General features: G+C 39.5%; 1 protein-coding gene across 12 annotated transcripts in view; it reads left to right on the top strand.

Moving 5' to 3' along the window:
- The first annotated feature begins 95 nt into the window (after positions 1–95).
- Positions 96–27,438, top strand: part of LOC120458814 — a 32,234-nt gene continuing 4,891 nt past the window's right edge. Inside the window, exons 1-8 of one of the 12 annotated variants that reach the window (XM_039646624.2) lie at positions 5,858–6,534; positions 19,567–19,785; positions 19,865–20,776; positions 23,036–23,153; positions 24,184–24,344; positions 24,408–24,515; positions 24,584–24,781; positions 25,111–25,243. In XM_039646624.2, coding sequence (XP_039502558.1) covers positions 6,462–6,534; positions 19,567–19,785; positions 19,865–20,776; positions 23,036–23,153; positions 24,184–24,344; positions 24,408–24,515; positions 24,584–24,781; positions 25,111–25,243 — 1,922 coding nt within the window. In that variant the 5' untranslated portion in view covers positions 5,858–6,461. Of the gene's footprint in view, positions 310–693; positions 740–4,916; positions 5,257–5,857; positions 6,535–19,566; positions 19,786–19,864; positions 20,924–23,035; positions 23,154–24,183; positions 24,345–24,407; positions 24,516–24,583; positions 24,782–25,110; positions 25,244–27,438 lie in introns of those variants that run through there. The other 11 variants (XM_039646617.1, XM_039646612.1, XM_039646620.1 and 8 more) reach the window with 11 other exon arrangements.

Below are 27,438 nucleotides of genomic sequence, written 5' to 3'. Positions count from 1 at the left end.
GTGTTGGATAATGGCGTCTTACTGCCTTTTTAGTATATATCGCGCAGTATTTATACTACCATTTGACTGCAAGCTTTGGTCATACCACCGCCTCAGTTGTCTGTGTGTGTGTGTATTGTATGCATGTGTTGTAAGGTCATTCGCGTGAAAATATCAGCGAGGAAAAAATCGAATTTTTGTGTTTTGTGTGCTAGGTAAATGCGAAAAATTGTGCAAAGTCGATCAGTTTAAGGCCCAGTCCATGTGTCAGCGGTGAAAGTTTGAGCTCGCTCGGTCATTTACGTGTGAAAAGTCGCCAAGAAGTCAAAGGTGCTTGGTTGCCCAACGCAAAAATTATGACGAAAAGCACACCAGCACAAGTACCCTACCTCTCTCTTTCATACACACACTCGCGCACGCAGCAGAAGCAAAAGCAAAAGCAGAGGAGCTGGGAGAGCTAGAACCTAGAGTTGTCAACGCTGTGCGAGGAATTTCGTCATTGAGCGGTGGGATGTGTGTGTGTGTCAGTGTGGTGCGTGTTCAGTGAGTGTGTGTGCGAGAGTGCGTGCGTGTGTATTGGTAGTTTGTTCTCTTCTTTGGTAGTAAAACACAAAAGAAAAATCATCGGGGAAAAATGTGAAAAATGTACATAATTCGTAACCCAGTCTGTGGCTAGTGCTCGCCAGCCAGTGCCCGAAAATCGTGCTGAGATGAAACACCGCGCACCGATTGAAAAACTATTACATAAATAGTGCAAAGTGTAAATGTTATTGAAGGCAAAAAAGCGGAGCAGCGTTGGGAAAAAGAGCCGCGCACGCTGTCGTCATCGCTGCTAAAAAACCAAGAAGAAAGCGAAAAAGAGAAAGATAAAGACACCCCCTTCCTTTGCCACAAAAGAAAAGAATAGAAATGAAAATGGAAACACAGTAACTAAAATCCCCAACGCGTTACTGTTACAATGCCGAAAAGTGCTTAAAAACCATATCGTGTGTGTGTGGGTGTTTTTCCTGCTCTGATGTACATACTTCAGTGTGATGCATGATGTACGCTGTTGTACTACACTATTAATGCCAATAACATTTTGTTAATACTGCAAATAAACTAATAACATTTAATAATAACATGCGTGCGAGTGTGTGGGTGGTGGGGAGTACGACCCTGCGCCTGTGTGAGTGACCTCGTGTGCGTGTGTCGCGTGCTTCGCTGGTGTTGGTGTATCTGTGCAAGTGTGTGTGTGCGGCGGCAAGGAGTGTCATGCGTATATTCTACCTCCTACAACCCCCACCCGCAACCTCACACCCTTTTCCAACACTGACCCACTGGCAGGGCCTATCCAACAGCAACAACAACCAAACCAACAAGCAGGCGGCAGCAGCTCCTTTGCTCCAACGAGTTTTATCTTGTTTTGCCGTTTTAATCATATGCGGGCGCAGAGAAAGGAGAAAAGCTAGCGAACCAGAGTGGGAGTGGAAGAGCACGGATGGGGAAAAGAAGAGCAGAGCAGAGGAGTGGAGACAATCACGTCATCCAGCCTGCCATGACACACCAACATCAACATCGATACAGTGATGGCTCTCGGCTAATGAACAGCGGCTCAAAATAGTTAAACTCGCTCTTTATTGCGGTTACGCCGCTGTTGTTGGACAAGTCAAATTCCATGGCATACCTCGGCGATCGCAGTTACAGTGGGGTGCAATATGTCGATTACAAGCTACTTTTCGCTTAGGTTGGATTTCACACACATATCTTTTTGTGATATGTTTTGAGAAGAGAAAATCCTTTTCATAGCATACTTTGCGGATTACAGGCACCTTGGAAGCCAAATTGTGGTTTTTACCAATATGTTAGTTTTCGGACAAAGCAAGAAATGAATTTAGTTTCTGCATTTTGTTTCGATTACAAATGGCAATCATCATCTTGTGGATTGGCTGGTTTTTTAAATTCATAGTTTCAAGAAATTCAGGAATATTGATCTCAATTACAGTAATTCTTCGTGTGCCAGCGGTTTCTACTCAGGAAGTTCACCTGTAGTTTTTAGGTGATTAAAATCACAGCCCGGAAAGTAACAGCTTACTATCCTTTACTGTTCTTACCACTGATGGCAACACCAACATACACGCACATCTAAGTAAACCCTATTGCCGAAATAAAGATGATGATGGAGCTCAGTCGTGTTTTTTTAAGCCTTTTAATTAAGGCAATTAAATTGGCACCCCTCTTCCACGTCCGCTTATTATTTAATTTTTATCGGTCATCCGAGGTTCGATTTTTGGCCTCAGCTTAGAACAGCATCGTTTGAGTGTGAGTGTGCCGCTTGAATGCCAGAGTGTATGTGTGTGTGTGTGGGGGGTGGTAGAGAGGGAGGAGGGGGTTCTTGAGCGAGCGTACGAGAGAGCAAATAAACTGAGTCATGGCTGCCGATGACGTTATGCTGCTGCTCTTTTCTGCTCTATTATAGTCCGCTGCCTAACTTGCGGCTAGGGCAATTTGTCTCTAAAGTGTTTATGCTCAAAGTTTGCCAATAAAACGCACAAGAAGGAACAAAAGTTTGGCACAAATGCCCGAACACAACTACCATGGCATTTAGCATTCGATTGACCTCGAGGCCAGCAGAAAATCGATAGAAATTTTTTTTGTTTCTCCACCAAATCGATAACATGCCGCACAACACCACCGCCCCCACCGCCAAGCGCCAACCCCGCTGTGTCCCCGAAAAAGCGGCTTTGAAAACTAGTTTGTGTAGGATGCTCTCACTCCGTCATAAATCTGATTTAAGTTCTAATTAATTTGAAACTATACGATATTGATGAAGATAAACTCGTTCGCGTAAACGAACTATCCCTTGGAGACTTATTTTGCCATTAATTTGATTTAAGTTTCACCTAATGGAAAATTATCAGTGGGAATAAATTAAGTGGTTTGGGTGACTACACATTTATTATAATAACAATCTTAACCTAAACTAAAGGATTGAAGCGTATGCGTATGCGCTATGAACATATTAGCCGCTTTTTAATATTTTCCTTTTCACATTTTCAAGATTACTTTTCTAATATAATTTTAATATATTGCAGTTAAGTATATTGAATATTAAATCAATCACATTATCTGAGGAACACGTCAATAATGAGTAATAGAGTTTTTGCTTTAAATGCCTTATCAACTTTCAAGAACTTTGGGAAATTTGCCAATTACTAGTAGCTTTTATTTTTGTCATCTACAACCTTTGTGTTGCCAACTCCGATGACTCTTCTTGCTTTATTAATATTTATTAACTCACTGCAAGCACTGAGAAATGTTCTTTACGGGTGTTGCAAACACCTCATCAATTACTATATACCCCCCTTGATCGCCTTAATCTCAGCGGGCAATGCAAACAGCTGATTTCATATTTGCTCTCGCAAATTTGTAAAAATAAATACGGCTGACCAATAATAAATGCGACGAGACGACTGCCCCCTCCACCGGTGCCGCTTCCCCGCAAAAACCCCTACGTATTCAACACCCATGCCGAATTAGCAAAGTTCCCTGCCTTCCGAAAATATGGATACATAGAGATGTACATTCGTATGCGAACCGCACAGAACCGCACGAAACCAGAGCGGCTGTGCGAGCGGGACGGCAATGGACCAAAGCGGTCAGTTTGGACGGTCTGGGGTCTGGGTCTTTGGGACTCGGCGACTGGGCCGCGGACATCTGACGTCGTTGTCGACCATGCTCCGCTACAGCATTATATCATGTGGCCAAGGCGTTGGTGGTTGTGGTAGCGATGTTGGCGGTGGTGGTGGTGGTGGGGCTGCTGATACGAACGGACAGAGTCCCGTATTTGTTCAAAGTACTGCATTGGGGCTTTATCTTAATGCGATATAATGAGAGTCGGATCCGTGACACGTTACGGAAACATTTCAACTGGCGTTCTGGCTATCTGCTCTGCTGAGGGCCGCACGTCGTCTGGCGGTAAACAAAAATCCAGCTCACTATGATTTAGCGTTGTCCGTTCGACGGTTTTATTGCCAAAAACTTTGGGAATTTATTTGTACTAGCTTTAGCTGTTTTCCTGTATAACACAATTGCTTTCAAAAATGTTTACTTGTTTTATGGCATTTCTTGTGCGGTGAATAGGAACTAGTCAGCTTTAAAATTGTTTTATAAAGATTATTATTTTAGGTGTTTTCAAACATTTATGACTTTTTCACGCTATCGCCAGTTGAGGAATTTGAAACCTGATGTACTGAGTTGATGATTATGAAATCTATTAGCACTGGTGAGAAATTCTACCTATATGTTTCTTATCTGTTCTGCTTACTCAGTGAATGTCCTATCGCACTGATAAGAGTGGGAATAGTTGTTTTCTCGACGCATCCGCAATACGAAATTCTAGAAGTAATATTAGATCTCGGGCCAGCTGTTATCAGTATTTATGCGGACGTCATGCGGCAAAGCAAATGAAATGCTATATTCTATATCGATCGTCAAATAATTGGTCGTAATTACACGCAGACAGTGTCACTTGGTGATTTCTGTTGAATCATTGCTCGATTGCACTTTGTTTGAAACTGGTTCTATAGTGCCTTATAGGGTGAGAGAAATGGGAAATATATATACAATATAGCTTTTATTCGTATCAAGCTTAAAATCAAACAGCTTTGTACTGCCACTGCTTCTGTCATTTATAGTTTCTGCTTAAATATGAAAGCAGTTTACTTGTTTGGCACATAAGTACATTGTTATTTCATCAATTTGAGAAATCGCTATCAGATTGTAAGATTAGGTTTCAAAATAACTATTTAAGTCTTAACCACCGATGGTATTAACTAATTTTCCGATCTTACAAAAATTTTAGCATTGTTTTGGTATCTTTCAGTTAAGCGAAGCTATTTTGCATTTAGTTTTAAACAAAATCGTTTTTTTTTCGAATCCCAAGAGATTCTTTTTTAATATAAAGTGTCTTAAAAACTCGATTTTATTTTCGCCATTTTGTACAGTACTCGTAATCGTTCTGGTCAAGATAACGGCCGAACTATTTAGATAAGCTGACAAGTGTATGTCAAACTGAACCCAAATCACTGTGCGTGCTGCGGCGAAGGCGACGGCGGCTGCTCTCGTCCGTTGGTCATGTGTGCGGTTCAGTCTGCTCGCTGAATTCGCCGCGTTCGCTTCGTTCGCTCCGTTCTGTTCGCCTCGTTTTGGCCCGTCCGTTTGCCAAATTTCGTTCGCTTTTTGTGTTCCCGTTGTGCAATAACGGCAAAACAGCAATAGCAACTACAACTAGTACAAGTACGTGTAGCAACAACAATGACCATTGGCTGAAAAGCAGCTAGAAATTGTTGCGCTCCTTGTGTAAAACATAATTATTTGCTCTGAGTCTCAAGAATCCCACACACTCTCTCTCCTGCTTTTACTCTATAGCCCTCTCTTTTGCTCGCTGGCTGGGCAGAAAAATAGTATTTTCGTCGTCAACGTGCCATAATTTATTTTTTTCTATTTAGCCAGCAAAAAAATAGAACTTTTTGGACTGGGAAAAGTTAGATGCGCGTTTGTGTGAGTGCGTGTGAAAAAAGAACTGTCAAAGTTAACGTTAAATTAGCGGGCTAAAAGAAAAAACTAACCCGTCCCCCGCCCCCTTAAGTGAACAGCACGTGCTTAGCTGCAGTGAAAATAAAAACAAAATATTTGACATTTGAAAAATTATACATTTAGTTGAATGTTGAATGTTGTTCATTCGGCTTTCGTTTTGATTTTGATCTTTTCGATTCGTTTTTTGGTCCTTAAATCTGCTCCTTTCCCCGTCTCTTCTTTATTTTGAAATTTATGTATAATTTAAAAAGTTTTTCTTCTCTCACTTGCTTTTTCTTTTGCTTTTGTTGTTGGAAAAAAGAATACAATTAAATCCGAACGAAAAACACAACAAAAAGAATACGAGGAAGCGAACGAAAAGTTTGCTTTCAACGAAAGTAAATGCAAAATGAAAAATATTTTTAAACATTTTTATTTGCGAAAATAGCTTGATGAATTAAGAACAAAATAGGAAAGCTGGAAGAGCCAAAAAATAGAAAATTCGCACTCAAGCAAAAACACCAAACGGAAGATCCAAAGCAAACAACCAACCAACAACATCAACAGCATCAACTAATATCAAATTAAATAACTAAGCCTAATAACGTATACATTTAAAGATCTATTTATAAATTAATATTTACCATAATGATTTAGTAAGTTAAGCTTAAAGTACAAAAAAAAAAAATAAGAAAAGCAAAGAAAAAGAAACACCACAACCAACAACAACATCAACAACCAACCAACCAACAACCACAAATAATTTATTAATCATTAAACGGAGTAAATTCACAAGTCTGTAATAAATGCAAATGACAAGGAAATAACGAAAACGACAACAACAACAAGTCACCGCCAACAACAACAACCACACATCGGCAGCATAATTTACAACAACCAATAACAACAACGGATCAATACCAAAGATGGAGGCAAAATTCTTGGCTAGCGCTCTTTCATTCCTCTCGATATTTTTAGCGATTTATGCTCAATCACTTGGTGAGTACAGCCCCCCGAAAAACCCTCCCTAAAACTAAAAGAAAACCCCCCTACAATAAGCATAATGATAAACAAAGAAGGCCCTTTTAACCTATAAGTTGTACCCCGCCCCAGAAATCAACCTGCCCCACCCACACACCCATACACACCAAATATCTACACATCTACGTAGCACCCCAGTATAAAGGAATACAAATGAATATACAAACATATACATACATATATGGGGAAAGTATGGTTAAACTGCAGCTGTGATAGCAGAAATTGCAAAACAGAACACAACCGAACCGAACAAAGCAAAACAAAGAGAGGGGGAGCAAGAGAAAAGGGAATAAATAAAAAACAGCAGATTGTTTGTGGCTTACTATAACACCCACTAACCTTATCCCACGCCCCCTAATTGCCCAGCCGCCCAAAACAAAAGTGCACCCACCAAAGGACGATGGTGTTTGTCCACCCACCACCATCACCTGACTTTTCCCCCCTTCCAAGTTCATTCTGCAGCAAGGCACTCGCCCCAATAATGGAAACAAACAGTATTAATAGGAGGTGACTCGAATCGATAGTAAAGTTATCGAAGAAATCGGTATAAACTCGAATATTGTGCAAATTGGTCAGGTATCTCAGAACGATGTTTATGAACTAGAAAATTATTATTCCAAAATAAAACTAGACTTAGCTTAATAGAAACAATTTTTCATTCGTGCCCTAACATTGACTTTTATAATAAATGTTGAAAAGTTGTCGTTAAAAGCTACATAGCTTGATATCCTATCAGCTTGATATTCTATGCTCAATTATGAGTAATTTTTTTTATTTTTGATGTTTTTTGCCAAAGGTCAATTTCAACAATTTTTTGAGCCACAACGCACAAATGGTTTTTACTAGCAATATTCAAAATATACCTATTAATGTATTTGAGATCGTGCTTTTAAAAATGAAACTTTTATTTCGTTCACGTTCTCGGCTTTGAAGAGAACCACAAAATGGGCAATCACATTTCTTCTTTGCCCGGCTTTATGTATTCACTTTTCATATTGCACGGGACACCAACCAACAACCCAACACCCACTAGCCACCAGCCACCCAGCCATTTTCCAACTTTGGACAAGGTCCCTCTGCTGCATTCTACTGTTTTGCCCTCTAGTTAAGCGGACTTCGATATTTTCGTGTTGCTTTTATAGTTCATATTGTTGGGTCGGTTGGATGGACTTGGGATTGGATTGCAGTGCTGCCATATTGACATTGTTGCTTATGTTTTACCCCTGCCGCTTCGTCGTAGGTTTTCCGTCGCTTTTCCACTGTCCGCGCGACCGCATTTCATTTGATTTTCAATTTTCCACACAATTGCTGAAAGAGAACAGCGGCGAATGTCGGTGAAAAGCAGAGGAGCCGAGGCAGAAGCAGAAACAGAGTATCAAGTTCATTTCGGTTCTAGTGAGGTCTATCTTTGAGAATTTTTTGTTTAGCCTTAAGACTATTTTACATGCGGTCCAATAATTACGGCCTGTCTCTGGTTTTTCCCGCTTGTTTATATTAACTTTAGCCGACCCAAAGCGAAGCGGACCAGAACGAATCGATTTACCGATTTACCGATTAACCGATACGTGCCCGATACGTACCCGATACGAACCGGCTACGGTGGCCTGCATTTTGTTTACATATGGAACTGAGCAAGGCGGGTTGCCCCCTTGCGCCTCCCACCTTCCTTGGGCATTTTTCTATGATGCCCGCGCGGGCGGTTCCATCTATTTATTATTCTATGCATACTATCCATTTACCTATTCTACTTTATTCCATACATCCATCTATCTACATATCTATCCATCCGTCCGTCTGAATGTCCGTCTGGCTCTGGCTCACTACCAAAACCTACGTATGCTCATGAATTTTGAATTTTTTTTTTCGCTAAACTGAACGTTTGGCTGGTTTTGTTTTGTTTCGTACATTATTTAGCCCCATGCTATTTTCACATTCAAGGTGTATTAATTGAGTTTTTTTTGTTCTTGCCCGTTCATATGCTGGCATTTATTCGTAGTTGATTGGGGGTATTCGTTTCGTTCAAAAGGCAGTGTGTAAATAATTTAAGATGTTATTCATGTCTTTATTAGGTTCTGTGATTGATTTATTCAATGATTCATAGATGTCTAAAGTTTCGGCTTATTATGAAACTAAATGCAGAAATGCTGCCCTTTTTTGGAATAAACCCATAACGTTAATTGTACCTGGTATAGTTTTTATTAGCCCATTTGGTATTTTTTGCACAATTTCTTGAGCGTACTAAATATTCAATGATTTTTTAAATTGTTTACGTAAATAAGCAGCCGAAATAAAAGAAAGAAATTTCCAGGCACGCATCGGGGGAAAAGCGGCCTGGAAAAACAAGAAAAGCGATCCCTCCAGGGAGATAATGTCGGTGGCGGGGCAAACACTTGTACATAAATAGGTGTACTACATACATATGTTGGCACTACATGAATCACTTTGGGTTCTTGGTGGCGAGGGAAGTGGGCGGGCAGGGGTCGAAAACCAGAAAGCCAATTTGAAGAAGCATTCCTTTGTCTCCCCGCTGAATTTGCCCCACACCACTTCAAAGCCATTTTCAGTTAGTGGCGAAAAAACCACGTGTTGTCCAGGTGTTTATGCTGCGGACGAATGTGCGAAGAGCCAAAATATAATGCTGGTTGTCCCCCAATTTGCCCCCAAGCTTGAACACATTCCATAGGTCTTGTCACATACCATATATGTGTATGTACACTGTACCATGTACCATGTACTCCTCCTTTTGTCTCTTTTGTTTTGCGGAATATCCGAGCAGGTGGAATGTCTTGGCAAGTGCTTTCATTTCGGCTGTTGACTGCGCACATTTGGCTAACCAGTTTCATTTTGCCATGTTTATTTAATGACATTTTCATTACATTAATAAATGTCAAATATTTAAATTTCGGCTCACCCAGCAAAAGGAAGCTAAAGCAAACAAGTAGCGTAAAACGAAACCGATGTACAGTGGGTTAAAAAAAGGTTAAAAGTGCTCCAAAAATAAAGAATTTCGTCTGGAATAACCAAAAAGGGTTAAAAATGAGAAATATTCGATAAATATTACAAGTAGTATGATAAATAAACGGGTTAAAAGTTTAAGGCATTATTTTTATTACTGGTAAAATAAGATTAAAATGGTATCATAGGTGAAGTATAATGGAAAAATGTAACTTTTATTTAATTAACCTTACTGTGTAAATTTTTCAATTATTTTATCGCAGGAAGTATATGCTTGGACATAAATCAAACGTATTGATCAAGATCTCAAGCGGATTCAGTTGAAGCGAATTTAACTCCTTGAACAGCTAGCAATAATTCAACGTTGTTCTGCTTTCCTTTGCTTTTGCTGCATTTGCTATAAAAATACATTACAAAAGGCACAGATTGTCTTGGGTATCTGCATTTTGCATTGAATCCGAGATGATTTGTGCGATACGAGGAGGTGGCAGAACCTGGGTGTTTTGCCTCTTTTGCGAAAACATTATTTTTATTAAGACAATAAACATGAAATGTAATTTCCCTTTCAATGTCAACGTGGCCTGGCGTTGCCTTCACTTTAGTTTGGTCTTATATTGGATTCGGTTCGGCTGGGTTGAGTTGGGTTTTGGGTTGGGCTGGGCTGACCTGTACTGGTCTGGTTTGCATTTGTGTTCTATGGGTGGTTTTACAGGACTCTATACGCACACACACACAAAAGGCATCATGGTGAAAGAAAGGCTTGGCTGGCAGTTTCTGGTTTCTATAGTGATGCCATGGTGCCATGATGCCATGGTGCTACAGTGCTTTAGTGTGGGCGTGGCATTGGCTAACGCTGCACTTCCCCTCCATTTCTGATTGCACATTGTCTGGAATTCTGCGATTGCAGTGGAAAACTCTCTGCCTCCCATTCCCTTTCCACAGCCTGGTTGTGCCACCACTATCCGCTCCTCTGTCGTTCCTTTTCTTTCCTTTCTTCTGACTCTGGTTCTTGTTGTTCTTCAATATAGAGGTTGCCTTGTGTTTCCGGCCCGTGCCAGATAATGGTTGCTTAAACAGGGCACGTCCATAAATATGTACATATGTATGTATGTATGTGTGCCTAGTATGTACGGTTGGTACACAGCAGAAAATCAAAGCTCAAGGCAATGTGAACAACTCCGAATCGACATAGTGATCAGAAGGTGAATAACCAACAAACGTTTACACAATCCAGCGATGCACTGAATTGCATTTTGTTTAAATTGCAAACTCAACCAGCGAGATTAAGTATGTTCGAAAATACATTATGATTCTGATTATATTCTGAAGAATTGTACGATATCATTGTCGAGAACGGTTGCCAAATTAATTAAGGTCTTGTGACGCAAGATGAGAATGAAATTGTGATTTTATGACGCACAATAGCGGAATAAAATGGCCGTAAATCAAATTTCGCCACCTTGACTTTCGAGTGGCATACATTTCGCGCAGTGTATGCATATGCGTGTGCACCTTTCTGTGATGCATTTTCCTGCTAATTGAGGACGGTGGTTCAAGGCGGAAGGTGATGCCGTGCACAAAAACAAAGTTGTATTTTAACGCCCTTATCTATTTATCGTAGCACAACCACCATTAGCACCCTCACCAATCCAATTTCCATTTCCCACTCGATATTGTGGCTGTTGCTCTTTTATTAGCAGGTACCCGATAAAAGCTTAAAGTTCACACATTTGGCAGACCTTTCATACGGCTATATCCGTGCTATTTGTCTGTGTGCACGCTCCAATATCTGCCTTTGTTATAGGCTAAGCATTATATTTAAAAATAAATATAGTGTTCTTTGTTGTTCTTTTTTGTTTTCTGCGTGAGAACAATAAAAATATATATGCCGCGCTGCTGATTCTCTCACTGTTTGCTCTTAAAATATTCTCCTTTCGAAATGTCAAGTTTTTCATTCGATTTTCATCTTTTGTTCTCTTTTTTTTGCACTTAAAGACAATTGCGTATGTCCCACTGTGCCGGGCCGCATATATACGTATATATGTACTCTATATATATATCTATATACATTTGTGTATGTTCTCCTATAGATTATGTGAATGTGTGTATTTTGAATGTCTGACTGTCTGGCAGAAGTGCTGTTTCTTGTTGTTGCTGTGTGTTTGACTTTTCATCGGCAGCAACGAAAGTCAAAAAAGCAATGCCAAACCAAACCGAAGAGTCGGCAACAACGTCACCAAAGAAAATGACACCACCCCCAGCCCTTTTCCTTTTCCCGCCCAATCAATCAGCTACCCCCCGCGTGCGGGGCTTTTGACCAGCCAGAGTGGAAATCACATACATATGTGTATGCTACGTATATTTCTCCTTCTTTTTTAATTCTGTTTTGCTCAAATATTTTCTTTTTTGAGTGACTGTGTCTGCGAATTGTTTTCGCTATTTCCACGAAAGAGAGAAATTTTTCCATTGTGATGATGGCTCAAACAGCGCGACAGCCTAGACACCACGGACACCATGGACAAAGTATACTTATAATCAGTTTTCGTAATACAAGAAACATGACAATATTTCATAGAGTCAAGATGCGAACTAACCAAATTGGAGTGCCAACTTTATGAAGTACATTATTTTATATGGTTAAATGACCGAAAGGACTTGATACCCTTTGGAATTATGAAATTCTATTGTTTATTCGTTTTTGACCACATGTGTCCTGATTTTGATAAGAGTGCCGTTTTGTTATTTGCCATCATATCGACCTCGGAGTTAGTGTACATGTACTTAGAGACAATACTGATAAGAATGTTGGAAAAAAACAGCTTTATCGCATGTGGCATTGACTCTCCCTCCATTTTCTGGTGCCTTTGTCTTAAAGTTCAAAAGTACAGATGCGCGTTAAACGAAAATAAAACATTGTTGATACCATATATGAAACTTGGCGACATTTCTCGCCATTAATTGCTGGCAGGCAGTAAATGCGTCATATTCTGAAACAATTGCCCAAACGATGATCAATTAAAAAGCACACCATATTCATTGGCATTTACTGTGCCAGCAGTAATATTTTTTTTACAAGCACCATAAATACATAAAAAAATAAATAAATTGGCAACTGCTCGGAGGCCCACACGTGCGCAGATACATTTGTATCTGCAAGTTCCCCTCCGAGTTTCTCGATTTAGTTTTCCTTTTCCTCGCATCAATTTGCGTTTCGTTCCCAATTGTGCCAAAGCCAATAATAATTGACATAAATGGCGCATCCAGGGGCCCGGGGGGGATACCGAATAGCATAGGGGATTGTCGACGAAAGCAGGGCATTCAAATGAAATATTCAAGAGAACTGGAAGACAAACGTACGTTTATGCAGACCAAACAATTTATTGATCAATTCTGATGGCCCGTGACGTATGCAGAGCTCATTGATTCTTTTGCCCAACAATGATCGCACTACTGACAGTGCCCGTCACACAGTATAAACGAAATATATTACCCAGGCATAAACAATGAATATCGATTTGCAGATGATGATTTCGTTTAGAATTTCAGACATTATTAAAATCACTTGCATAGGACCTTTTTATTTAACTATATGCTCCCTAACCAGCGAATAAAACTGTAATAAGTAACACCTTTCTAATATTTCGTTTTTCCCTGACTAGATTGCTTATTTATTAACTAGTTAGTCGTTCTTGAGTTTGGGAAATTTAAAAGAACCACACCTCACACTATCTAAACATTATGTAGTCCATTAAACGTTTAAATGTATCTGAACGATATCAAAGTCTCCACTTCTGTGTTCCGGGTTCGCCACGACTTGTATGGCTTTTCCATGGCCAAAAGAAACCGCCACAGGAGAGGCAGAAATTAAATTTAGCCTATGTTTATTTCGTTTAATTAGACACAGCAACTGCAAGCAAATAAAATATTTATGTACAGCCACAAGGCAGAAGGCAGACGCACACTCTCAGCACCATGCAAAGATATTCCTATACCTATTCCAATTCCCCTGTTATTTCTACATACTTGAAAACGTTAAACAAGTGTTTTGTTAATGTTTGTTTGCTTTAAAGACGTCTAATGTGCATTTGTCCGAAAACAGAAAAAGAAATCCCAGAGGCCAAAAGCCAACAGCTAAATGAATGAAGAGCATTTTTCAAGTTGTTTTCAGATCCACATGTGCCAAAACAGATTGTATTTGTGCTTAATGCAAAGTATTGGGAATTAGGGATACCTGTTTTGGTTAAACAAACAATTTAAGTTAAAGGAATTAATCTGTTTTTATGAACCGTTTTTTTTTTGTATCAACTTCGAAACTTCAAAACATTTTTTTAATTGTATCCTTAACATTAACCTATGCTTTTATTGGGCAACTTAAATATTAATTGCGTTATTGAGATAATTTTTGCAGCAGTTCTAAAAGAAGATATCCGCAACATTTTATTAGTTGGAATATAGTTTTATTTCATCCATGTTACCTTGGGTTCTAGTTACCAAATTATTTCGAAACTAATAGAAAGTTTATCTAGTTACCAAATTATTTCGAAACTAATAGAAAGTTTATCTATTTATAAGACATCCTAGCTGGAAACAGTGAACATTTTCCCTTAGTTTTCCCGAAGGTCCTGCCAATTTATCAGCTGTAAAAGTGCAAACTGCAATTGCAAATGCAAATGCAACTGTTGCCGTTGTCTTTAGTTTGTTTTTGTTGTTCGCGGCTGTTGCTTTTGTTGCGCGGTGGGGGTTAGGCGGAACAAAGTTTTTCACATGCACAAGTGCAGCGAGATACAGATACTATGTAGCTTAGTACTAAAGTCTGTTTGTCGAAGGGGGCAGATTGGTTGGGTAGGTGCGGGGGCACAGACATATCGCACGGTTAGCTGCGAGCGCGCCTCGTCATTTTCGTTTTGGTTTCGTTTTGCTAATTTTAAAATAGACAAACAATTTTTTATTTCAATTTACAGCAGCATCAGCAGCCAGCCTGCCAGAGCACGCACACACTTTTAGAGCAGAGCAAACACACTACACGCTCCGTATAATGGCATATACCAACACAACCTAGACACATGACTACTGTACCTCAAACCGCCAGCCAAACACCCCCTAACCCCTACCTCTACCCCCCCACACCTTACCCCTTACTCGCACTCATTGTGTTTGCTCTTCCTCGCGTAACCCGGCTGCGTATTTAAATATTTATTTATAAATCTCTGGCTGATTATGATAAGCAAGATAATAATAATCACCATAATGGTTAGTTGGCGCATTTTAAAAGTGTCACTTCCCCCCCGCACTCTTCCTCCCGCTAGAATCCCTTCATTATGTATCGCCTCTGTTCGTTGCTGTCATTTAAAATACTTGGCTTTGTTGGGATTTCGGTGCGAGTATCTGTATCTGTAACTGACTGTGCCCGAGTATCTGTGCCTGTGCCTGTGTCTGTGGGTGTTTTTGTTTGTCAAGTGTAGTTGTGTTCCCTACATTTAATTGGCATTTCTCATGCAATTTACTTAATGAACTTTCGATACGAACAATTCGGCGTCGCCTGGCGTTCAGTGACCCATCATCCATCGACCCGATCGATCGATGAATCCGGTCTGTTGGGTCTTACGCTCTCAATCGATCGTCAATACGGCAATTGAGTCAATCAGTTAGCCACTTGAAGTATTGAACATTTCGGGAACATCAATTAATAGGGAATAAAGCAGAGAAACGGAGGTCATGCGATTTATTCGACCAAAATAATTAACATTACAAATGCTATCGATTTATTATTCCGCATGGACAAGCTTCATAGAAGACTATCCCAATAAACTTTTAAATAAATGTACGACTTTTTAAACACAACAGACCTTTTAACAAGCGGTTTTTATTTGGTTTTTTTTTTTTTTTTTTTTTTTTTGGATGATATCAACTTTATCGTTCGTAGACTTCATTTCCACTAGTTGTATACAAATGAGCTTTAACTTTTTCCGACTGCAAAAGTTTTAAATCAGATTTTCATGAAGTTTTCGAAATTGTTGGATGTTTTGCTGGTGACCCTCAAACTGTTTGAAATTAGTTTGCGCACGATGTGGCCATCCCAGTGCACTCAAAACTGTGCTTTCACGTGCGCAGCGCCTGCTAAAAATAACACAAAATCACATATACCTTCAAAGCAACATACTCATACACATATAACACTCTTAGCATGGTGTTAATTAATTTTCATTATACTCTGTATTTTTTTTCTTTTCGTGTTAATTTAGTGTAATTCTCGTGCACTTTGCGTTCGCTTTCGCGGGGTTTTGCCAATTTTCTCTGTAAATTTTATTTAATTGCTCTCGGCAACAAAAATTTAGACAACTCAGGGCAAATACATATAGCAATATAGACACTACGGCAACCACCAAAACAAGATGATCATTTGTTTTTTCTCTAGAAAACAAAAATGACTTCATTAAATGATGATGCAAAATCCCAAATCGAACTTGTTCATGTACAATATGTGTTAAGACACTTAAATGCTAATTATTTACTGATAAAAACTTTTCTCGATTTACAAAGTATACTTTTTAAAAACATGTTTTAATATTAGATCTTATTTCGTGGAAACTTTTAAAGAGCACTAAAAATCGTATATGCCCATAGATAAGTTTGTGTATACAGTTTATACATATTTACGCCTGCCAATTTGTACGCACATAAACCCACAGACAAATGCCTTTAACAATATGTCACAAGTTTGCGTTGCAGGGGGGCGTTCGATTTTCGGAGAGGGGGCGTTGCACAGTCTACAGGCGGCAGTCCCATAAATTTGATTAAATAAACTTTCAGTTTTGCGCTTTTTAGACGCCGCATTCATTTGTTTTCTGCTCACTTCTATGTGAAGCAGCCAGGAATGCGACAAAAACTATGCTAGATGAACAAGCAATAAACCATGAATATCTTGTTCTCCGACAGCAACAAAAACTACGGCAACTAGCGGTTAAGCGTTTAGGGCTTGTCGGGCGTAGAAATGCGGTGGATATGTGTATGTATGTAGATATTTAGTGGGTTAAGGAAGAGGGCTAAGGTGTGCTTTCGTACACCAGGGCTGCCAGCCATTTCGAATATTTGGCTTTATAGTATAAAGTTTATGGCGAAAGCTTGGCCAGAGTTTGCTTAATAATGTGGTTCCTTGTTTCGAAGGAATTTCTGCTGTGTGCTAGGCTTCAATGCTTGTCTAGATGAATTGCCGGGATACTTATAAATAACACTTCTTCTTGGGGTACATTTTGATTTTCATAATTATTGCATAATTATTGGAGTAGCAGTAGTACATAATTATCAAAGTACATAAGCATCAAAATCAGAGTAGTAAATTCTCATTCAACTTATAGGCAAATAACGTTGTGAAAGTGCCAACGTTGCGTATGAGCAATTTAAATATTACGTATACGCAATAAAAAGTAAAAAATCAATATTACGTATACGCAATAAAAAGTAAGAAATCAATATTACGTATACGCAATAAAAAGTAAAAAATCATTAAGCGAGTAGTAACAACAACTTAAGTAATATTTGTGATATTTGATATTTGTAAGGACGTGTATCTCTTATGTTATATCATTTTCCATATGTTCCTTTTTGTTTAAAAGTAACAATGTGTGTTGGCTTAAGTACTTTCTGTGACCATTGAATTTTTTATATTGTTAGCATAAACGAATTTTAAAAGAGGTGACAGCCCTGGCACCTGTAAGGTACACATAAATTCCTTTAAACGAGAGTGTGTGCGACAGTCTTGTATAAATTTAAATTATTGTTCAGCTGTCTGCCGTCTCCTTTCGCCCCGTCTCTCTCTATCTGCCTCTGCCGGCTGCAATATGCTCGCTTGTGTTGTGTTGCCCCGTCTCCCTCTCGCCACTTAGCCGTGTAGTTGGACTGTCCAAAGTGACAAAAGCATTTTCGGGGCGAGTTGGTTGGGGAAAATGGGGCGGTGGGCGTTGGGTGGTGGGGCTGCGTATTAGACTTTGGCGGTATCGCGACTCGTGCATGTAGCATGTTTGTAAAATAAATTGTTGTAGCTCTGCTCGCGCTCTCTCCATCTTTTTGGCCCAAATGTTTCCTTCTCTCCCGTTGCGTGTGTAAGTCTGTGTGTGTGTGGAAAATCTACATATCCCTACGCTTAACCCTCTATGTACCCATAGGCTGAATGTAACCCATAAGGAGATATCATGTTCTAAAAAATTTAATCTTTAAATTATTCAAAAATAATACATTTGAATGTTTCACAACCCAATTTATCATGATCGTTCTTCTATTTATATTTATTAGACTTTTTATATTCCTAACCACGTTTTTCTTATCTACTGCAACGTTAAAATATGTAGAAATCGGGCTTTTGGGCAAACAGGGGTTAATTCCGAATGCGAGTGACAGAATAAAAGAAGGAAAATACCAGCAGCTGGCAAACGAGACGTAAACATAATTTAACATCAGTTATGTGCAAACGTGCGAGTGTGTTGACATGACAACGATAAGGACAAGGATAAAGATAAAGACATTGTCCGACCGCTCGCTAACTGCTTTAATCAGCTGATAAGATTGTGCGCTTTTTCTGGGCTCCGTTTGGTTCGCTTCGTTTCGTTTCGTTTCGGTTCGGTTCGGTTCACTTTTTATCACACTCGACGACAGTCCATATTGTAATACATCCGCACAGAGTGTACAGAGTTGAGTGTGCGAGCAAATAAAATTACACTAATATTTATGGCGGCCTGCTTCTGTGTTATCACTCGGGCAGTTACCGATAACAGCTCAACAAGTTATGATAGCCTTCGCAGCTGGTATTTGTGGGTATATGCAGTTAAAACTGGTCGACATTGACGTCACCGATGCAGTTTAAACCAGTCCAACAATTGACGTCATTGTTTGCGACTATCATTCCTGATGAGAATAACCCGAAGGTCAACCTGAAATCCAATTACCAAGTTTTGAGCAATACAATTTAAATTCTTAGAAATTAAATGTGAGATAAAAATATTCAAAATTAAAAATTGCAAGAAATATTTTCTTGTTCTAGGGAAAATTATAGGGAATTGTTGTTCATATCAAAACATTTATACTTGTATGTCACAAATAAATAGGTTGATTTAAATCCATGATAAATACAATTATCTTTTCGTGTCATGAATTACCTATATACTATTAAAGGATTTTTATAAAATTGTATTACACCCAGTGCAGCTCTAAAGTTTTTTCGAAGGTGAAAAACAAACTATTTAACCAACTCAGTTGTATTATTTCCTCATGTCTCTTTGTTGCCTTGTATCGATTGAGTAACCATAAATCTTTCAGTGGAGTAAGATGAAAACAATTATATAGATACATAAGTTAATGTTAATTTCCACCATTACGTAAATACATTTTCGGATTATGTTAATTTATTTTTCACCCGTTGTGTTTTTTCTTTGGTTTGTGTGTAAATGTGTTTTATTTACCTCCTTCTATTTTTCCCAAAAACAATATAAAACAACCCGAAGCATATGAGTTTTTCGACTAGATAAATTCCCACATTGATATATATCTTTCCAACTTGGCGCTGAAATCAAATAATCTAAGAAAGTTTTTCGATAAATACCATAAACGGAAAAACACACATAATATAAGTCATCACATAAACAATTAATATATTAGGAACTTCTGATCATCGAATTTAGTTTCTCCTCGTGTGTTTTAGTTTTATTTTATGATTTCGAATCGTTTTCACTGGTCAACGAAATTTAATTGGAATTGGCAACGAAACTGGTGATTGCAACTGAATTTTTACAATCACTAGTCTTGAGGAAACCAAGTAGGTTGCCACGAAAATCTCTAGTGCTCATAAAACTTCGGAAAATGCGTTAAAATTATGTCATTCCCCACATTAACACGCCTTTTCAAGTGATCTTGGAAATAGCTGTATATTTTTGTGGCACTTGGTTCTATCCGTTTTGTTGACCAGCACTTTTCCTAGACTAGTTATATGCTCATTGTGAGTCCCTAAACCCCTATACCAACGTTCGCTTTTTGTTGTGGGAGCAGCCAACGACCTGAGCAAGGCGTCCACAGAGTTCGAGGAGCCGCAGACCATCTACTACGGTGACCCGGTGGTGAACCTGGGCCAGCCTTTCTCGATCACCTGCATAATCCCGATCACCGAACAGATTCATTGGCTCAAGAACGGGGAGCCGATCACGCGGCACAATCTGCGGCACGGGCGGGATGATCATGCCTACGCTCTGTCGGAGAGTGCAATCGAGGGTGAGTATTGTGGCGATGGACTTGATTCCGGAGGCGTTGATTCCACCACTCATCTGGTCATCTGTTGCTCCCGCTAAAGGTGAGAAGCACAAGATCGAGGCACACCTGAGTGTGCGACATGCCCTTAAGGTGCACGAGGGTCGCTACCAGTGCAACCGGTACAGCGACAGCTACATGCTGCACGTGCGGGATCCCAAGGGAGTTGGAGCGGGAGCAGGCGAACCCACCGAGTCCGGCTATCAAACCATCGACGAGCTAACGCCCAACTCTGCGGATGATTTCTTTACACGAGCGTGGCTGGAGCAACAGCAGCAGCAGCAACAACAACAGTTGCCCCACCAGTCACACAAGCTGCACAAGTCGCATTTGGGCTACGGAAATGCAAGTCTGTCTGCGTCTCAGCCGTGGCATCCGTCGGCCGGCGGAGGCGGTATCCACCGCGTTTACTCGGCGACACCGCCCGATTTTCCACCCCCACGCCTTAATCTGCTGGAGCAGACGGTGGCGCCGCCAGAGCCACCGACCATACTGTACAATCCCAATCCGACGCATCCCACTGCCAGTGCCACTGCCACGGAGGCCAGCCTGCTCCTGACGACGGCGCACCACCATGTTCACCACCAGCAGCAGTTGCAGCAGCAGTCGCAGCACACGCTGAACGCCTTCCAGCTGCCACTGCCGCCGCGACCCAATCCCGGCCAGAATGAGCGATACCAGACCTATGCACCGCACTATGTGCCCCCAGTGGTGGTATCTGGAGTGGGAGCGGGAGTGGAAGCGGTACCGGGAGCAGGAGCATCAGGAGAGCACACCACCATTTCAGCAGCCACCAGCACAAGGGCCATGATGGGTGGCGGTGGTGGCGGTGCTGCTGCGGGCATTTCTGCGGGCGCCAGTGGCCAAATGCTGGGTGCTGGCGGCCACATGCTGATGGGTGGCCAGGGGCATCAGGTGCATCTGCAGCACCAGACGCTCTTGCCCGTCAAGATGGGTGAGCCACACGCATACACAAAACACACGAAACACACACACGTAACACACATGATACACCCACAAAGCCTTTTATCAAAGTTCAACTTGTATTTGCCCACTTTGTTGTTGTTCGTTTTTGGCTTTTAACTCGCTCGCGCCGATCAAAACTGCCATTGTATTTGTTATCGTATCAAAACATAGCTTTGATCCCATTTTTGATATTTAGCTATGAAGATTTTTTCTTCGCATATTGCTTTTAATATTTTGATAAAGTAAAAGTTATTTCACTAATTTTTGGACTTTTACATATACATATCTGAGAACTAAGGTTAATCCTCTTTAAGATCGAAAACATCTTTAAATATAGTTTACATTTTCATATATTAGCGCATATACCCCTAAAATTGGAATTTGATTTTAAAATTGTATTTAAGCTAATATAAAAATGCAAAAAATTTCACAACGTTTTTATAAACTTTTAGTACAACAAAAATAAATTGTTTGAAAAGTATGCTACGATTTCATTCTAAAATTAAATTTCCTTCAGATAAAAGTATATATATGATATTTATAGCAATATTCCTTAAAAAGATATCTTTTAAACTCCAGGGATTCTTGAAAACAAAGATATTCAAACAGATGATTTCTGAATTTGAAAATGGGAACAAGGTCAAGTTTCATCGCTGCTGTTGTGCGCCCCAAAAACACCACCCCACCCCACCCACTCGCTCTGTCTCTTTCGTACTGTATCTGATCTCAGCTCTGGCACCTCACCACCCATCTTCCCCGCGCTCTCTCCTCATTAGCCCCTCTCGCTTGTTCTTTCCATCGCCGTCTCTTTCCATCGCATTAACCTCGCTAGTCTAATTTTGGTGTTGTTGGTTTTTAATTAAACGTTAATCGCCCGCCTAGCTAATCGCTTCCTCTCGCTCGCTCCCCCTCACTGTGAATTTGGCAAGTCTGCTCTCTCGCTGCCGTCCATACACACAGCTTACACACACATTCACATACGGTCACACCTTTAAGTTGAGCTTAAGTTGTTTACCTGAACTTTTTCATCATTGACGCTCTTTCTTTGCCTTCTGTGCTTTACTTTCTTTTGATTTCATTTGTTGCCACGTCCCCGGTGCGCTGTGAACCTCGTTGCTATCTCTGTCTTTGTTTTTCTTTGACTTTCCTTACTCGCCCTTCCGCCGTTCGTTCGTTCCTTTTGTCTCTTTGGTTCTTCCTTTTTTTAACGCTTTAGTTGTTTACTCTGATTGTTGAACACACAGATGGCAGGTGCATCGATTCCGATTTCAATTTCAATTTCGATTCCATTTCAATTCGTTTCGTTTCGATTCTATTCGATCGAATTCGCATTTGATTGGCAGCCAGTTTGCAATGACGCATAAGTTTACAATTGGCAGCGTTTGGCTTACAAGCTGATTATAATCAATCAGACTGCCAGATAAGGCGGAAAAACAACACGTGACGAGTTGCTGATTCCCTTTCTGTAGCTCTATTGCTTTTTGCTTGCGCTTCCTGTCGTTTGATTATCGACGATAAATCGAGAATCGATCTAAATGTTGTATGTATCGCATTGTGTATATCGATAAACATCAATTTACCTACTTTTGCTCCTTCTTACATTACAGCTATCTTAACCGATAATTAATCAACTATACTAAACACATATTAAACTAATCAAACATAAGCGTAAATAACCAAAGTAATCTCAGTTCATACGCAGCGTAAAAACTAAAGTTTATTTGATTTCAGTCCAAGTTTCGAAATAGTACAAATGTGTTTTATACCAGACAGGATGAATAAAATTCGATTGACCAAATTGTATGCTCTTTTGTTTTATTTATACGTATTCTTTAGTTATAGTTTTAGTTTTACGAATATCCTTATATTCTTTTTTCGCTCCACCTTTGATTTGGTATTAGTGATTTGTGTGTTGCTAATTCATCATTACTCTCCTAAGCAATTTAGTCAGTATTTAAAACCGAATCTCAAGCGCTCATCTCTCAGCCCAAAAAAAAAAGAAAAAAATACTCAAATCAAAAACCTCAGAAATCTCTCCAAAAATCTCCACCAAAACTCTCATACTTTAAGCTCGTTCTCAAATTATTCCTATAAGCAAATATATTTATATTTACATACAAGTTATTAGAATAAACTTTGTTTAAGCCGTTCTTTATGTAAACGTTTTCTCGTATCCCAACATTAGAACAACCATCCCACCCCACCTAACATATAACTAATAGTCTTTACCTATCTATACCATCTCCAGATAAGCTGGTGCCAAATTATGATAATGTCGAACATCAAATGAAATTTTACGACATCAGATCGCCGCTCGTTCTCAGCTGCAACGTGAAAGACAGTACGCCGGGCGGCCTGCTCATATGGTAAGTCATTCCGAGGTTTCCCCCATTTGGGGATACGTGGTCATAAAGTATCCGGGAGTTGTTCCAGGCCAGCAAATGGGTTACTGTGTTTGTGTCTGTGTCTGTGTCTGTGCTCGTGTCCCACATAGTTAGTAGTTATAAGAGCAATCATTTTAATACGGCACAGCTAAGCACTTTTGCTTAATTATGTTGGCCTGACTGCCTAACTGACTGCCTGACTGACGTAACCTGGTAACTGAAACATGAACGAACCGAGAAACACACTGCCCTTGGAAATAGCCATCGGACGTGATATGTACCATAAAATGCAGGTACATATCAAGCCAAGGAAAAAAATAGTATGCTAGATTCCAGTAACCATGAGCAGAGTATCAAAGCCTGAGTACTTTTATTTTAGCTTTTAATTCATTCATCTTTAATTGGTCCAGACTGGATCCTCTACTCTATCCCTGCCGTTGCACAAATTATGTCAATAATTAGCATACCCTCTGCAAGGGTACAATAAGGTGCCATTTCTGCGAGTGTGCACAGTTGAGTGGGTCTGATGGGTGGCACTTCTGGGGAGGGCGGTTACTGAAAAGTGCCTTCCTGTCTGGGAGCAGTAAGTGTTGGTGGCCAAAGCTCCGAGCTCTGTGGCAGGGTCTGGTAATGGTAATGACACTTCTGTTCATTCCGGGACCTGTCCGGGTCTCTGGTTCTCGTTCTCGTTCTCGTTCTTGTTCTTGTTCTTGTTCTGGGGCCAGGGCCAAACTTTGCGTGTGCCTCGGTGTGGAATTAGTCTTTGAATAATTGGCAAAAGGCGTAGAAAACGGCGAGGGCTTAGAGAAAGTTTGGCCCTCGAGTAGGTGCAGCACGGATACTCGGCGATAACTGTGGAATTCATTTAGATAAATGAGAATTTTCTCTTACCATATATCTACAGAGACAAAAGGAAGAAAATAAAGGAATTTAGGGTTATATTATAAGTATATGTATATCAGAGTACCTATTAACTAACTAATGCCGCGTCGTATATTTTTCGCGTTAATAGGAGAAAGAACGGCACCGTTGTGACGGAAGTAGCTTCTCTAAGAGGTCGCTTTAAGTTAATCGCAGACGAGAACAAGTTCATCATCGATAAGACGGATACGACCGACGATGGCGAATACAGTTGCGAGTACAGTGGAGAGACCAAGAAAATCGAAGTAATTGGTACGTACTGGGTTTCTATGAAATCAAGAACCTTCCACTAAGTGATCGTTTCTATATCCGCAGCTCGCGTTGTTGTAAGAGTGCCTTCAAATTCAGCCGTTGTGGAGGGTGAGAAAATGTCGGTGACCTGCAGCGTTGTGGGAACCAAACCACAGTTGACATGGACCTTTGGTGAGTATACATCCCTAGTTCTCTTCGGTTCGAAATTGGTTTTAACTGTGGTGCTCTTTTACCGACAGGCAATGTAACGCTGACAAACGACACAGATCGCGTCATCGTCAAACCAGATAATGGTGTTCCTAACGCCATTCTGACACTGGACAATGTGACATTGGACGACAGAGGCGAATACAAATGCACTGGAAAAAATGCAGCCAATGAATACGCTAAGAACACCACCACTCTTGCCACCGACGCCACAACTCTTCGTGTTAAGAGTAAGTTTCCATCGAAAGGGTGTGTCGCCCGAGCTTTATTTAACATCCGCAAATAGTCATGGTCGCCGTTCGCAATAGATATTTATTAGATATTACTAAATTTATCTCCAAAACGTGCTACTCTCACCAAATTGCTAAATCTAAACTGTATTTGTATGTCAGCTTAAAAAGCCAACATTTTGAAGTCCCAAATTCCAACTAAGTAAGTTTGGGAAATATAATTTAGTAAGATCTACATTTTGTCAAAGGAAATTAATATAATAAATTGTGATCCTGGCTAACTAGTATTTGTAATAGCAATTAATTTATGATTCTTTTATTATTTGTAGGCAAATTTGCCGCCTTGTGGCCTTTCCTGGGCATCTGTGCTGAGGTGCTGATTCTGTGCATCATCATTCTCATTTATGAGAAGCGACGCAACAAGAGCGAACTGGAGGAGAGTGATACTGATCCCCAAGAACAGTAAGTGTGCTACTCTCCAACTCACACACCAACCAACCTACCAACCAATCAACACCACAACAAACAAAATACCAACAACATAAACTGTCAACACCAAATAATATTAAAGATCAGTAAACAAACAAACACGAAACAAAACGCAACAGAAGAGGAAAAAGTTGAAATTTTAGTTTTATACTGCAAATTAAAGACGTTGAAGCTGCAGGCAAATGCGATCGCGATCGCGAATGCGAATGCAGACCAGACACCAACATAACCATACGGAACCAGATACAGATACGGATACGGAGAAGCAACGTACTTACGGACGGACAGACAAACGGACGGAGGAGCAGCAGCAGCAACAACAATTAGTGAAATTTTCTTAGTTAACAATTTCTAATAGTTACCACAATGGGAAACGAAAAATAAATATGAATGAATTTTGTGTTTGACGCAAACGGATATGCGATAAATTGAAGAGGTTAAATGTTAAGAAATTATATAGTTTGTGCCTAGAGCGTCGCAAAGAAATTAATAAAATACCAAAACCCAGAAAAGTGAAATGGAGAGTGATCCACTAATCGTTGTGGTTTCTACTTTTTTTTCGATGTGTGCTAAGCGTAAGCAAATATATTTGTGATCCGTATATTTGTTTCGCCCGAAACTCTGACAAACACAAAACGGAAACGGAAACACAAAACGAACGCACACAGACGGCACTCACACACACCAACACATCCGAGAGTTAAAACAAAATATGTAGTTCTCTAGGTATAGATACTATAAACTTAATTCATCGTATATATGCCCTATGATTTTTTGCTTTATTCAAATCGAAAATTCATTTTTCGCTGAGCTTGTTTCTGTTGCTTAAAAAATTACAAACGAAACTTAATGAGAAATAATTACACATACACAAAATCCTTTCTTTTTATGTCAGAGTCCAGTCCATTATATTATTACACTATCATGTAAAGGAATACGACAAGAAAATGTTATCAACTTTGTTTTTAAGTACTTATTGTTTAATTATATACATTTAAAAGAAAACCGCATTAAACAAACAAAAAAAAAAAAAACAAAAACTCCGTAGACAAAGCAAAAGTTATTATTTTGCTTTGAGAGATACAAAAAACACAATTAATCGTTACTTATGTATATTATAAATCATTATATAAGCTTATTAATTTCTTGGCAGCGAATAAAACACACACACGAAAACACAGAAGACGTAGCTCAACACGTTTGCATTGATTTGGAATTATAATTAGAATTATTTGTATATTGTACACAAAAGAGTATTTTCCCCGCCCCCCAATGCCCCACAACCCTGCCCCTCTAGTTGCGCACTTTCTGTTTTTTTGTCGCCGCTGTTGATTTTGCTGTGTATAAACTTGAGAACTTTATCATTTCTATTCTTTGTATCTAGTTTCTAAACACTTGTGCTATTCTTTACCGATTACAACTATCCATTATGATTTTGTGAGTTTTGAGATTGATTTCTACCGAAATATAAAACAAACAACAACAAAAAATACAATTGTAAATTAAATAAATGAAAAGAAAAAAATAAAAAAAAATAAACAAAAAAAGAACAAAACCAACCAATTTGCATTTTTATTATTTCTTCTACATTTTACGTAGTGCTACCCTGTAAATGTACACTCTTTTGTTTCTTAGATCCTTGGTTTCTGCTAGCCTGCCTTATAAATGGGGAGAATATCTCCGGTGATTTTTTGTTTCACTTCTGATTTGGTTTTAGTTGCTGATTGACTTATGATTTGCTGTTCTTGACGATTTCCGGTATATTTGAGTGATTCGTCCTAGCCGATAATCATGGAAAGCTAATCAAATGTATCTTTCATTCTTTTCTTATTTTCCCATAACTATCCATATGAATTGTCGAATAAACCAACATTTCTTTTGAGTAGTTGATCAAGTTCGCTCTCTAGTTAAAACTAATTTGAATGAGAAATCCTTAAACAAAAACTGAAAACATGTGGGAGAACCTGCTGCTTGATTCGATCGATTGATTGGTTGACTTCTTTCTGCAATCATCATCAAAAAACTAAAAATTAAAATTTAAAAAACCAAAAACCGAAGTCCACCACCAAAAACGAAAACTAACCCAAAATATAAACCTCGCCCTCGATTAATTCTCCATTAACCCGCCTTAACTAACCAAATCTGATCCAAAATGTGCCCTGCGTCAA

Source organism: Drosophila santomea, chromosome 2L (assembly GCF_016746245.2).
Source record: "Drosophila santomea strain STO CAGO 1482 chromosome 2L, Prin_Dsan_1.1, whole genome shotgun sequence".
Lineage (NCBI taxonomy): Eukaryota > Metazoa > Arthropoda > Insecta > Diptera > Drosophilidae > Drosophila > Drosophila santomea.
Note: the sequence above shows the minus strand (reverse complement) of the source record. Positions and strands in the feature narration are given on the sequence as shown.